This window comes from Callithrix jacchus, chromosome X, assembly GCF_049354715.1.
Source record: "Callithrix jacchus isolate 240 chromosome X, calJac240_pri, whole genome shotgun sequence".
Lineage (NCBI taxonomy): Eukaryota > Metazoa > Chordata > Mammalia > Primates > Cebidae > Callithrix > Callithrix jacchus.
In genome coordinates, this window is record NC_133524.1 from 149,338,773 (window position 1) to 149,353,672 (window position 14,900).

Sequence of the window (14,900 nt, forward strand, 5' to 3'; positions counted from 1 at the left end):
CACCAAAGCACAGTCCCTGGGGAGCCTCACACAGCCCTCTCTGCCCCGGGTCCAGTTCTTCTTCCACAGTCACTGTCACCATCACAGTCACTGGTACCGTGTCCTGGTACCTCCTTTCTGCCATCTCTCAGGATTGTGCTGGGGTCTCCAGGGAGGAGCTGCTCAGAGAAGAACACACACAGCTCCGCTAGAACAAGAAGCCCCTGGCCTAGATCTACACCGGGAAAGCAGAGGTGGTGCTCATGACGAGGGACAGACAGCAGCGAGCAGAGCGTGGGCTCGAAGGAAGTTCACAGCACGTGTCCCAGGCCCAGAGGTGGCCGCCCGGGTGAGCGCACAGCACACAACTTTGCACAGGAACGATGGTTATCAGTGAGTGGGTGTCTGCTGGGTGTATGGGTCACTATGGGGCCTGCACAGGTAAGGGTGAGCTTCCTGGAACAGGGGGCAGCCTGCCCCAGGGATGGAAAATGGGGGAACTCCTCTTGGGAGACCCAAGCAGCTGGCACCCTTGAGAGGGCCTCTTTCTCCTTCTTTCCCAACCTAGGGTCAGGGTGGGGTGCAGACATCTTCAGGTGCCCCCACCCAGACCATGGCTGGCGGCTCAGGTTTCCCTCTAGGCCGGCCTCCTGTGGTGACAGGGTTTGGGGCTAGTGCTGGGTGTGCTAAGTGCAAGGGAGGGAGGGAGGGGCGCCTCTCCCAACCCCATTTGGAATCAAATGTGGTCATCTGGATCATGGGGAAGGGCTGGGGGTGGTGGCCAGGGCCTCTTGGGGAAGGTGGGGACCCCTACTCGCGATGTAGGATGAGGGACTGGCCCTGGCCTGGCCTCCATCTGCCTCCCGGATGCTGCTGCCTGAAGGAGAGGAGGCCCCAGGGCCCTCGGAGCTTATTTGCCCGGGGAAGATTTGGGCTGGCCCGCCTCCCCAGCCCCATCCTCATCCTCATTTTCAGACTCCTCCAAGATGGTCTGGAGCCCCTCCAATGGGGGATTCCTGGCTTCATGGCCTCTCACCTGGATGAGACCCTCTGGACCCCAGCTAGGACCTCTTGGGAACACCCAGATAGCACTGCCCATCCGGGTTAGGGAGGAGCCCCAGGGGACCTCTACAGGCCTCGCCCCACCTAAGCCTTCCAGGCCAGTAGGGGCATTTTCATCTTCCCCAGTGGCAGGGGCACCCCTGGCGGCCACTTTGGTGGCAGAAGCGGCCTCGGCAGCATCTTCCCCGATGGGATCAGCTTCGCTGGTATCTCCTTGGGCGGCAGCTGGGTCTTCACTCTCCACTGGGGCCTCTGGCCAGGCTGCACCCTGCTGGCTCCTCACTGGGGAGGCCGCCCACACCTCCATCTCCCGGATGAGCCGAAGCAGCCCCAGGAAGCCGGGTGGCCTCCTATCCAGCTGCATCTCCTTCAGGGTATCCTGAAGAGCCTCGCCGGGGTGGGCCCGAGACAGCACCTGCCGCAGTCGAAAGTGGTTGGCCAGGGCGAGGTGGACGGCCCCCTTCTCCACCGCTCTCTGCAGCAGGCCTTCCAGGCGCACCACGAAAGCAAACAGCCCCTCCTGGGGCCCCTGCGTGCAGGTCAGGAACTTCAGCAGAGAAGTCATCCGAGTGTCCCGGTTCCTAAACACCTGCCCCAGCGCCGCCAGGCAGTCCCGCACAGACAAGTTGGGATCTTCCTCCAGGAAGCCGCTCACGACATCCAAGACCGGGCCGCCCAAGCTCTCCAGCAGCCACCTCCTCCTGTCCCTTTCCGACTCATGGTACCACAACTGTAGCATGTCTTTGGCGTGCTCCAGCCAGCTCTCAAAGGACTCTTCCACACAGCCTAGCTGCTCCCTCCCGGAAAAGGGTCTCAGTTCCCGGGAGGCCCTGTTTTCCTGCACAGCCTGCAGGGTGCAGCCCCAGGGCTGGACCCAGGCTTTTGCCATATTTGTCCCTCCTGCCTGACCCACAGCTCCTGCCTCACCCGCAGCTCCTGACTCACCCGCAGCTCCTCCCTCACCTGCGCCTCCTGCCCCACCTGCGCCTCCTGCCCCACCTGCGCCTCCTCCCTCACCTGCGCCTCCTGCCTCACCTGCGCCTCCTCCCTCACCTGTGCCTCCTGCTTCACCTGCGCCTCCTGCCTCACCTGCGCCTCCTCCCTCACCTGCGCCTCCTCCCTCACCTGAGCCTCCTGCCTCACCTGAGCCTCCTGCCTCACCTGCGCCTCCTCCCTCACCTGCGCCTCCTGCCTCACCTGCGCCTCCTCCCTCACCTGCGCCTCCTGCCTCACCTGCGCCTCCTGCCTCACCTGAGCCTCCTCCCTCACCTGCGCCTCCTGCCTCACCTGCGCCTCCTGCCTCACCTGCGCCTCCTCCCTCACCTGCGCCTCCTGCCTCACCTGCGCCTCCTCCCTCACCTGCGCCTCCTGCCTCACCTGCGCCTCCTCCCTCACCTGCGCCTCCTCCCTCACCTGCGCCTCCTGCCTCACCTGCGCCTCCTCCCTCACCTGCGCCTCCTGCCTCACCTGCGCCTCCTCCCTCACCTGCGCCTCCTGCCTCACCTGCGCATCCTGCCTCACCTGCGCCTCCTCCCTCACCTGCGCCTCCTGCCTCACCTGCGCCTCCTCCCTCACCTGCGCCTCCTGCCTCACCTGCGCCTCCTGCCTCACCTGCGCCTCCTCCCTCACCTGCGCATCCTGCCTCACCTGCACCTCTGGCCACTGCTTGCCCCTGTGGCTGTGCACGAAAACTGGGCATATCCTGAAACTCAACATTAGGAGCCTGGGGCAGGGAGATCACTTTCCAGGGCCCTCCTTTGCCTGGTATTTGACAGGGAATCAAGCTTCGGTTTAAATACTCAGCGAACTCCACAAAGGCTACCTTGGCCCCGAGCTCCTTTCTGAAGTGCTTGGTGAGCACTCGGTACCTGCCCAGGGGTGACAGGGCAGCCCGCACTGCCTCCTGGAACTCATGCTCCTCGCAGTCATCAGGGATACCCAGGATGAGCAGGGAGCGCTCTGCGTTCGCACCCATCCACCTGCACCAGTCCTGAAGCATTGTCCGAGCCATCGCAGAGGACTTGAGGGAGGGAGCTTGATCAGACAGGAATGTGTGATGACTGTTGCAGTCTCTGACGCAGCCTGCGTGTGCAAAGAGGGACGCTTGTTTGTGCCACTCCCACCACTAATCTGCCCCTACAAGTGGGAGGGGGACAGGGCTGGAGCTCCTCTGCCTCCTCATTTTAACTCTTTGATTTTCGTGAAATTTGATGGTGAACTAAATGTATTTGGAAGATACAGGGCTAGTCACATTTTCTATGTTACCTGGTGCCATTTGTAGTAAGTAACTTTTTTCCCCACAAAGGAATTGGGAAATTTATCTAAGTTTTCAAAAGTTTTGACAAAAACTTGTTCACAATATTCCCTCGTTATCTTTTTAACATCTATATGGTATGTAGCAATATCCTGTCCTTCATTCCTGATACTGATTAGTGTTCATTATCTCGTGTGTGTGTGTGTGTGTGTGTGTGTGTGTGTGTGTGTGTGTCTGTTGCCCAGGCTGTAGCGCAGTAGCTCAATCTCAGCTCAGTGCAGCCTCAACCTCCTGAGCTCAAGCGATCCTCCCACCTCAGCCTCCTGGGTACCTCAGACTACAGGGGCACGTTAACACATCTGGCTAATTTTTTCTATTTTTTGTAGAGAAGGGGTCTTACTATGTCGCCTAGGCTGGTCTTGAACTCCTGGGAGAAGGCAATTCCCCCACCTCAGCCTCCCAAAGTGCTGGGATTACAGGCATAAGTCACTGTGCCCAGCCCTCTCTCATCTTAATTAGTCTTGCTATGATTCATTAATTTTGGTACTCTTTAAAAAGCCCAATGTCAGAGTTTACCGATTGTCCTTCATATCTCTATTATTTATTTGACTCAGTCTGTGCTTATTTTTCTCTTCTTTTTCGAGTTTCTTTAAATGGACTGTTTGGCCACTGATTTTATGCTTTATTTTTTTCTGTTATGAGCACTGAACGCAAGAAATTTTCATCTGACCACTTCCTTCCTTCCAAATGTCTAGGAATTTGGATCAGTTGTATGTTTTGTGCAGTTTGAAGTATCTTGTAAGTTTCCCATGTGATTTCATTTTTGACTCATGGATTTCCAAATATTTAGACATATGTTATTGTTATTAATTTCAAATATAATTCCACTGTGATCAGAGAACTTATTATGTAAACGTGCGATCCTTTTCCGTTTCTGAAGATTTTTAAATGGCTCAACATACGGTCTATGTAAGTGCATGTACAATTTGCCCTTGTAATGAATCAGTATTTTCTAAAGAGGTCAAGGTCGGCCACCTCTAGCCATTGCAACTCCTGTCGCCATTCTCCATGAAAGAGGCTACCTGAAGCCTTTCCAATTCCACCTGTAGGGGGCCAGGGTCCTCAAGGCAGTGCCACGTCCGACAACCTCCAGGGGGCGGTCACCGTCGCCTGTACCAGTGGCCGATAAATGGCTTCCAGGTCCTCACCCCGTGAACCCTCAGGCATTGGCCCTCCTTCCAGCTCATCCCTCACCGCGTACCGGAGACCGTCCCCTCCTACCCACAATGTGCACTTCCCCACCTAGCTCCAGTATGCCCAGTTGGCAAGACTCCGGTCTAGCCCCGGGCAGCAGGGCGTCCCACATGCTTAGATACGAGCCTCTCTTTGTGGCCTCCCCACAGCCAGGAGCCGAACACTCCCGCCCCGCACCCCGAAGTCAGGAGCCCCCATAGCCCGCAGTGGCATGGCGCCATCCATTCCATTAGGCCCTCCACCAGGCTTAGGACTCTCTGCCCTCACCCACCTGCCCCTGGGACCTGCGCACGGTGCCCGCCAGCGGACCTCCTGTCCAGCACCTCAGACCCAGGCTGGGCCACCCTCCATTCCTGCCATCCCATGCTGGGAGACCGCCAGCAAGGTCTCCCACGAGGCGCTCCTCGGCTCCCTCACCCTCCCGCCCTGGGGAACCCTCTCTGGAACTCCAGGCCCGCAGCCAGAAGCCCTTGAGGCCCCATTGCCCCAGCACTGGTTGGGTCGCACTACATCTTGCTTTGTCTACCCACTGTGCCCAGGCCCTGTGCTGAGTCCTCAGTCCCCCATCTCCAGGACCCAGTGGTCCTCCTCTGGCCACCCTGCACTGGGGACCCCCTCCCGTTAGCCTTCCTTCCAACCGCCCTCCCCAGGTGACCTTCCTTGGCTGGAAGCCCACAGCAACACTCACACTGCGCCCAAACCTGGCCAGGCGGGATTGCCGCCCCCCAGCTCCACAGCCCGCTCCTCACCACCTGCCACCCCCCGCCCGGGCAGCTTCCTGTGCCTCCACCCCAGGCTCCAGTGGCACCTCCCAGGCCTGGGTTCTAGCAAACCCTCCACAATCTACTCACTTTCTCAAACTCTGGGCAACTCCAGGTCTTTCAGTGGGAAGTCGGATGTCTGCGTCTCTCTGAAGGGTCTGAGGAGATCGCCTCAGCTCCGCAGCATGGAAGCGTGTGGCTCTCTGAGGCACTTGTCGCCAACAGCCGCCCAAGCTCACAGACACCGCTGGTTCTCCCAGAAGCCACAGGGAATTCCGAAAGAAAGTTCTAGGCCAGTGTTGCTATACAGGGCAAATGATTGGGTGGGGAGAGCAAGAGAGGGGAGCACGTGGGAATGCACTCTTGTTACCATGGCGACCACACCTAAAGGTGAAAAAGCTCGAAACCCAGAAGCGGCAGGCACACTGATTGACCCACCGCCATGGAAAGGCCTGCCCACGAGGATCAGGGGAGTACATTTGCAAAGCAAAAGTTCTTCGAGGTAAATCGGTCCAATTTGCTCCCCTGTTTGCTTTCCAATATGATTGCTAATGTCATAAAGAGATCCTCTGTTTTTATTGATCCCTTTTCTAGGAGTATCAATGACCGGGTCACGACTGTTAAAATTTTCTACTATAATTGTGAAAACGCCAGTTTCTCTTTACCAACTTTTGTTTTATAAGCTCTGAAGCTCTGTTCTTGGGTGCAAACATATGTATGAACTCCATGCGTCCTGATTAATGGATCCTTCTATCATGATTACCTTTTATTATGCCTTTTCAGCAATAGCTCTTTGTGCTGTTTTCTAGCAGTGGCTCTGAAGATTCCCATATTTTTTTAACTTTCCACTCTCTACTCATAGTTCACCTAAACGTAAGACCATTTTCATTATGCAGATTACTCCACCTGCACCCCATTCTTTATGCTATAGTTGTCATATATGTGATACCTACATGTTATAAACCCTGAAATATATTATTTATAATTTTACCTTAAACTGTCATGTGTATTATAAATAACTTATAAATAGAAAATAAATATCACTTAATATGTACCCACATATTTTGTTATTCATTTCTACCGAAAGATGAAGGTTTCCCTCTTTTCCTTCAGCATTTAAGTCGCTTAGTGAATTCTCTTAGCTTTCATGTATCTCAGAACATCCTTATTTCACCTTCATTCTTGAGGGGTATTTTCCCTGGATATAGATACAGAGTTCTGGGTTAAAATGATTGCTTTTTTTCTCTCACCACTTTAAAAGTCCTGTTCCATTGTCTCCTGGTTTCCATTACTTCTGATGATAATTCAGGTAACTTGTGAATATTCTCTTTCTTCAGTTAGTTCCATTTTACTGTTTTCACAATTCACTAGTCACTCTTAGTTTTCAGTACTTTGACTACAAATGTGCCTATACATCGTTTTTCTTTGTATTTATCTTCCTTGGAATTCACTGACCTCTTTGAATCTGTAAATTATGTCTATCTTCAAATTTGGGAAATTTCGGTCGTTATTTGAGTAGTTTTTCTTCCCCATTCTCTCCCTTCTCTGCTAAGAGGCCATATACACATTCGTTAGAACTCTATATATTGTCCCAGAGCTCACTGAGATGCCCTTTTCATTTTTTGAAAACTGTTTTTCCTCTTCATTTTTCAGGATGGATTATTTCTATTTATCTGTAAGTTTGCGACTCATATGTCATCTACAATGTTATTAAGATCATCCAGTGAAGACGTTACTTCCGATACTTGGTTCTTTTTAATATACAAAGCCCTTGATTTACGATGGTTTGACTTATGAGTTTTCAACTTTACACTGGCTCTACTGGGACATCACTCCATCCTAAGTCAAGGGGCATCTGGGTTTACTGGGATATTAAATGCATTTTCAAATTACCATATTTTTTACTTACTACTGGTTTGTCAGGACTTAATCACAGTAAGTCAAGGAGCATCTACAGTTCCTATTTCTCTTCTGAAATTTCCTATTTTAAAAAATTCATAATCAGTGAGCAATGAGATGAGAGTCACGGCACCAGAAAAAAATTGTTAGGTAGCTGGGCATGGTGGTTCACACTTGTAATCCCAGCACTTTAGGAGGCTGAAGGGGACAGATGGCTTGAGGTCAGGAGTTTGAGACCAGCATGGACAACACGGGGAAACCCCCTCTCTACAAAAAATACAAAAATTAGCTGGGTGTGGTGGCATATGCCTGCAATCCCATATGCCACTGAGGTGAGAGGATTGCTTGAGACCCAAAGGGGAAGGTTGTAGTGAGCCATGATCACACCACTGCACTCCAGCCTGGGTAACAGAGCAAGACTCTGCCTCCAAAAAAATAATAAATAAAGTGTTGGGAGCATGTTTCCTACTTTTCTATTTTTTTAGACAGTGACACTCTGTTGCCCAGGCTGGAGTGCAGTGGTGTGATCATGCCTCACTGCATCCTCCACTTCCCAGACTCAAGCAATCCTCCCACCTCAGCCTCCCAGGTAGCTGGGACTACAGCTGCATGCCACAATGCCAGCTAAATTTTTTGTACCTTTTGTAGAAACAGAGTTTCACTAGGTGGCCCAGGCTAGCCTCGAACTCCTAGTCTCAAGCAATTCACTCACCTCAGCCTCCCAAAGTGCTGGAATTACAGGCAGAAGTGTGCTTTATGTCCTTAAGAATTTTTTTTAATATTGTTAATTACTAGGGTCATCTCAGGGGTTGGTTTCTCTTGAATGCTTTTATCCTTGGGTAACAGGACAATTCTTGTTTCTTTTGGTAATCTAGCATTATATCCTGGACACTGTCCATGATGAGTTCTAGTAGCTTTGGCTTCTCGGTATCTGTTATATTTCTCCAAATATGGGTCGTTGTTTGTTGTTGTCTTGGTGGTGGTGGTGTTTGTTGTCTTAGTTAACCTAGCGAAACTCACTCTAAGTGTTGGGTGCCAACTGCAAGCTCCAGACTCCGTTTCCACGGTACTGGGCATCAGCTGAAACCTCTGCTCAGTTCTTTTCTTGTACTCTGCCCCATGCATGCATAGCTCTGGGATCAACCAGAGATTTGGGCAGAGCGTACAGGCCAAACATGGGGCTCCTCCACACGGTGCTTCTCTGCTCCCAGGTATCACCCCTTCTGCTTTTCGTCTGCCATGGCCACCCCAAAGTCTGCTCTCTGGGTCTCTGAGTTTTGGTCACCCAGCATGGAGTCCTCTATGGCCCATGCACACATGCAGACAAGCAAGAAAGTCACCTAGTGCCGATCCCTTCTTCCAGGTGTTAACCCCCTATGATATCTGCCTCTACCACTGAGTCTCCCACACCATTGGAAGGTTTTGTGGTTAGTATTTCATCCTGGTTTCATAGGAGTCATCTGCAGGAGAATTGGTCTGATCAGGGTGACTTCACCATTGCTGAAGACAGAACCTGACTGAAGCTTTAACAATATTCCTGGGGCCGACACTATGGCAAGGGCCTCTAATCCGCCCTTCACTTCAAGTATTGTTGCCTCTCCAACCCATCCTCTCATTCATGGAACCCGATGCAGTTATCAAAGCTGTCTAAATAGAGGATTTGAAGAATGTGTCCACACAGTCTGGGTACTCCCCTTTCTGGAGGTGTAGCTGGATCCCTGCCCCCTAGAGTGGAGTCTAGACTTAGTGACATAGAGTTCAGCAGAATCCATGGCCTGTAACCAGCAAGCATGTGTATTGGGTGCTCTCTCTATTACCCTCTTGCACTTGTTTCCCTCCCTTTTCTTCCTCCCTCTTCCTTTCCCCACCCCTCGCTCTGTCTCTCCACACACACACAGATCTCCCTGCCTCTCTCACTCTCTCTCTCTCCCTCACCCCCTAAAATAGATCATTGTTCTGCAGGCAGCCCTGCTAGGAGCAGCCCTATGGTAGAGGCCCATGTGGTGAGGAAGTGAGCCATGTAGCCAAGTGAGCCTGGAAGTGGATCCCTCAGCCCCAGTTAAGTTTCAGAGGCTGCTGCCCTAGATGACAGTTTCACTGTCGCCTTGTGAGTGAGCCTAAGCCAGAACCTCCCAGCTAAGTCACCAGCAGTGTGACGAGCTTCCTTCCAAGCCTACTCTTTTGAGCAGCATTGTCTTAGTAAATGGCACCAAAAGTCACCCAGAGAGGCACTGTCAGGTGGGCCGTCAATCCCACAAGTAATACGAAGCCTCTAAATATTCATAACCAGGAACAGACCCCAATCTTAGAGGAAGGATGGAATAAGAAGAGTCAACAAATGACTCTGCAGAGAGCTGCCCGAGTTCTGAGAAGCAAATCAATGGCTGGTGTCATTCTGAGCCCAGGGAGGGGAGCATTTAAAACAGCGGGAGATCCCACGGCATCAGCGGAGAGCTTCGTTGCACACAGCAGAAACAGACCGTGATGGAAGCCCGGAGGGAACCAGCTAGAGGGTGTCCCATAGGCACTTGGGGAGGGCTGGAGAACCAGGCTGGGTGGCTTTGCAGAGAAGAGCAAGGTTCCAAACCCCACCACTGTGCTAAGTGGTGAGGGCTCCCCTGTGGCTCCCACCCACTACTGGGTAGGCACTGTGAGACTCGGAATGCTGCCACAAGAACCACATCTTCCAGTGTTTCTCAGGGAATGGGTGGCATGGCCCCTGCCACCAACAGCCCAGCTACAGTGAAATCTGTAGGGACCCTGCTTCTTCCCCCCTCAGGCCCCAGACTCAGTGGTAGTGGGTGCATGTGATTGGTGGAGCCTGGGTTAGGTGCCCATGCCATAACTACAAGGAAAACTGGCAAAGCCCAGACATTTTTCACTTCTCTTTTGGGAGGTGAGCTCCCCATCAGGTGAGAGAATTGCATGCGCAAAGGTCCTGGGGCTGGAAGGGACATGGAGAGTATTGGGCTGAAAGGTCAGTGTGACTGCAGGGATGGGGCGTGTCACGCACCGACGCTGCGGAGGCCAGATGGGGCAGGCCTCATGGACTTTGGAGGGATTTCGTCTTCATCCTGAAGGAGCTGAGCACTCATTGACAGATGGGAAGCCAGGGCTGCATGTGCACGCACAGACATGTATTTGCATGAGTGACAGGATCTCATTGCATTTTAAGGAGTTATCTCTGGTTTCATTGTGGAAAAATTATTATGTGGAGAGCAGAGTGGATGCAGTAAGACTAGCAAAGGGTAGCTGGGGTTGTCCTGTGAGAGATGACTGTAGCCTAGATGACAGCAAGGGCAGTGTCATGGAGCAAACAGCAAAGTCCATTTAACAGAACTAAACTGTGCAGAGAACTAGCCACACACCAGGAAGGATGGGATGTGGAGGGTGAGCCGTGGACGTATCCCCACTGTCTGGCCTTTGACATGGATGTGTTCCAGTCACTGCAGCTGGGGACTCAGGAAGAGCTCTAGCCCTGGCGCAAGGTCACAAGCTCAGTTTTGGATATGCGCATTGGCACATGGAAGTGCATTCAGGTCGGGGGGTGCCATGCACTGTGGCTGCGGAGACCAACCAACAGGCATGGCCATGCTCCAGCTTAGCCTCTGGGCCAGTAGACAGCTGAGCCTTCTCTGCCAGGAAGTCTTGGCAAGGCTGGGTGACTCTTGAGCTCCTTACCTTTGGTGACCCTCCTGGCTTTGGTCCCTGCTGTCCAGGCTGGAGTGCAGTGGGGCCACAATAGCTCCCTGCAGCCTCAAACTCCTGGGCTCCAGCCATCCTCCCACTTGAGCTTCCCAAGTAGCTGGACTACAGCTGCATGCCACTGTGCCCAGCTAAAATTTTTTTTTAAGTTTTGTAGAGATGGGGTCTCACTGTTTTGCCCAGGCTGGTCTCAAACTCCTGATCTCAAGCAGTCCTCCTGCCTCAGCCTGCAAAGTGGTGAGATTACAGGTGTGGCTAAGGGCAAGGTGACTACCGTCCCCAAATCAAGAGGTGGCTCCTGATTCATTCAAATGCAGCTGCACACGTTTTCCTGGGGCAACTGTTAGTGATTAAAGTCGTCCAAATGGCCCAGTCAGACCAAAGGGAAGGATTCAGATTTTATCCGCAGAGGAGGGGCCTCTCTTTCCTTGACACTGACAAACACTCTCCAGCACACAGGCAGCAGCCTGAAGCCAGAGCCAAGAGTTGAGGGTGGAAAGAGGCTGGGGCCTGGGTGACAGCTGGGGACAGTGAACCCACTAGAGGGGGCACAATAGGGCTAGCTGGGAGGGTAGTTGAGAGACCCTTGTGATCAGACCGGGAATGTCAGTGAAGGGAGAGGAGGCCATCCTGGAAGGGACAGTGCAAATGGTAGTGACCACATAGAAGAGAGTCAGCAGTGGCTCCCCTCTGGGACATTCAGAAACCAGATCCACAGGTGCACCCATGAGAGAAGCTGTCACTTAGGCAGCAAGTGGAGGGCCACCTCCTGGCGCAGGTGCCCAGGTGAGCTGCAGGCCCTCTGGCTTCTGAAGGCCAAGGCATGCTGCTCCGAGGCCTGGCCACTTCTCCTTCCTGGCACCCAGGCCTGACACTATTGTGCCTACCAGCCTCACCATGAGGTTCCCATCAAGCCCTAAGGGTCCCAAAGGTGGATGAACTGTCCCACATGACACAAGACATTCTCCATGCCATGAGCCATGCAGTACTCTGATCCTTCTGCAGGCTCAAGGAGCAGCATGAGGGACCTGAGGCGTTGCTGAGTGCATTTCATCCCCGGCTTCCCCAGAGCCACCGTCTCCTGGGACTGCAGCATGGACACCCCCCTCCTCCACTCGCTGGCTGCACCCCATCTTCAGCACCTTTCTGGCAAGGGGTAGGGGCAGGAGCTGCACAGAAACAGCTCACCCAGTCCAGACACGCAGCCTGTCCCCACAGCCTGTCCCCACAGGAGCCCACAGTCGCTATCATCCCCAATGGGTATCTGCGGCTGGCAGCACATTCTCAAGGCTCTGAACGCAGCCCCAGACCACCTCCCTCCAAAGGCATGCCAGCAGAACAGTCAGCCACAGCCTGAATGACCCTGGGAGAGCGCCGCCCTGACCCCTACCCCGCTTAGGAAGGTGGCCTAAGCCTGCCCCCACTTGTGTGCTGACTTCCCACAGACAGCTTGGCTTCACCCTGGACTTCCCTCTTGGGGCCCTGGGCACCTGCCAAAGCTTGGGGGAACTGCTGCCAATCTGCCCCCAGGAGGGGGCTGCATGTGGCATGGCAGGTGCCCACGGCACACAGGGCAGCACCACGGCTGTGAGACTGCACCCACTCCCCTGTGCCCTGCCCGGCTACCTTGTCTGCCTGTCCTGGGCCAGCCTGGGCCAAGGGGAGAATGGGAGACCGGAGCTGGGGAGCAGCCAGACTGGGAGAGGGCTAGGGGTGGCAGGGACCCATGGAGGAGAGGGGACCTCCCAACTCCCAGACCCCCACCTTCCTCCCCAGGTTCTGAATCCAGGTTTGCTGCCTAAAGCAGATGGAGATGCCTCTCTCAGGAGGCCCCAGGCCTCCGAATCACAGTAAGAGGAGGCAGAGGGAGGAGACAGAGCCGTGAGAGGACCTCTGGCGGGGCCGGCAGGCAGGTGTGTGCCCTGTCATCCTCTCTAGGTTGGGTGTGTGTTTGAAATTCTTTACAGTAAAAAACCGAAAACATGCTAGAAGGGAGATTGATCTCCCGACGGAATCGTGGGCTTGTCCAGGTCCCCTTCACTTGCTCTAGGCGTGACACTGTTCAGACTGATGGCGGTGCACCTCCACCACCAATACGTCCACCCACACGCTGCAGACAATGGGGCACATGGCAGCTCCTGTGCCCCCATTTCTAGGCTTGTGTGGGACCCGCAGCCCAGGGCACACAGCCATTCCTCCTGCAGTGGAAGTGGGGCACACACCCAGGGGTCCCCGGCCCGAGGCATGCACTCTCCAGCCTCCGTGCAGGTTGGCTGCTCACGCTTTCCATGTGGGCAGATGCCTGCAGCGATGGCTTGTGGGCATGTGGGCAGATGCCTTTCCGCTCACGCTGGAAATGACCCAAGGACAATGGGGGCTGCCTTCCCACATTCTCCCCAGCCCCCATCAGGTTACTGGATGAGGCAGGTGCAAAGATCCCTCCGCCCCCCGCCTCCACGGCCCAGGAGGACTCGGGGCTCGGCCCATTCTCTCGCCTCGGAGTGGCCTGTGCTGTCTCGGCATGACCACAAACCACGTGGCTTCAACCAACGGGAGTTGATTCTCCCAGTTGTGGAGGCCGGAGTGCGACATCGAGCGCTTCCTCCGGAGGCTCTGGGGCAGGATCCTTCTGCCTCTTTCAGCTTCCGGGGACCCCGCGCGTTCCCCGCCTCCGCGTCCACATGGCCTTCTCCGTGTCTCTCTGTCCTGTCTCTTCCATGGGAGCCGTCTGTGAGGCCCCCTGGATGATCTAGGTTGCTCTTATCTCCACATCCTCAATTTAGTGACATCTGCAGACACCCTTTTTTTGCATATAAGGCCGTGTTCACAGGGCCCGGGCGTTAAGAAGCGGATGTATCTTTCAGGGGGCACCAACCAGTCACCCCACAGTGTCTCAACAGCCCAGGCCCCAGCCTGCCCAGCCAGAGCCCCGGTGAAGGGACAAGCTTGGGTACCGGGACCCACAGCCGAGGGCCACCGGGCGCCTCCCTGCCTCTGCTCAGGGAAAGGGGCACCGAAGCTGTGTCTGCACTGGGCCCCCTGGGGGCCCTGCTTCCTCAGCCGGAGCTTCCCTGAGCAGCGTCCCGCCCTTCCTCTAAGTCCAGGATGGACGGCTTTCCTCCTGGGAGCAGAGGCCTGCCGAGGGCTTCCTGTTGCAAGCCAAGTGCTCCTGGCCAGGGCCCTGGGTCTCGGAAGAAAAGAAACCCCTGGGCTCTGGTTTCTCAGGGGCCAAGGGGGCGCCTGCCTCGTGCTCAGCTCCCAGAGGCCAGGGCTGGGACACCCAGTGTGACTGATTTTTCCCTGTTGCTCTTCTTTTACGGTCTTTTTCATATGCTTCACTATTTGTCAAGGATCTTACAATTGTCAACAGAGCAATATCCCAACCAGCCTTGGATTTCAATCCCAGCTCTACCACGTGGAGCATGACCCATTGGAAAATGACAAACTCCAGGTGGATTCCCTCCAGGAACCTGAGGGAAAGCCAGATGCGCCTAGCAGGTCTTGCCTTCTTGCCCTTCCCTGACCTCCTCTTTCTCTTCCTCCTGTCTCCACACCACCCTTCCCAAGTCACCTTTCAGCTCTCCCCCACTTTCTGATCCTTGCAATCCTGGGTCACCAGAGATGCTCCCTTACTGGGTGACCATGGCTGGGCCACTTGGTGCTAGCTGCCCCGCAGAGGTCCTGTGGACCCTAGCGAGATGAATAGCTGAATGAATGGACGTAATACCCAGGGGTCTAGCCCGTGGGAGGTGTTATGCCAACGTGGGTCCCTCCCCTGTCCCCTTCAGGGACAGCGGTGTGCTAACCATTTCGACCCCAGCCTTCGGAGCAGCCCAGACAAAAAGCGGAAGTGTCCTGGGGCGCGTGGGGAGCGAGGCCAGACGCCCCTGTGGGGCGGGCGCGGGGCGGGCCGCCTCCCTCCGCGCCGCGCATGCTCCGTGTCCCCCCTCCGCGCCCCGTTCCCACGCCGCCGCCGCCCCGGCCCC

General features: G+C 54.7%; 1 protein-coding gene across 1 annotated transcript; it reads right to left on the minus strand.

The window, feature by feature from the left end:
* Positions 1–698: 698 nt before the first annotated feature.
* Positions 699–3,117, minus strand: PNMA6E (PNMA family member 6E). Its single transcript, XM_035288480.3, has 2 exons — positions 2,239–3,117; positions 699–2,004 (listed from the first exon to the last, which is right to left on the minus strand). Exons 1-2 carry the CDS (start codon positions 3,050–3,052, stop codon positions 890–892), a joined length of 1,929 nt encoding a protein of 642 aa, XP_035144371.1. The 5' UTR covers positions 3,053–3,117; the 3' UTR covers positions 699–889.
* Positions 3,118–14,900: the final 11,783 nt, after the last annotated feature.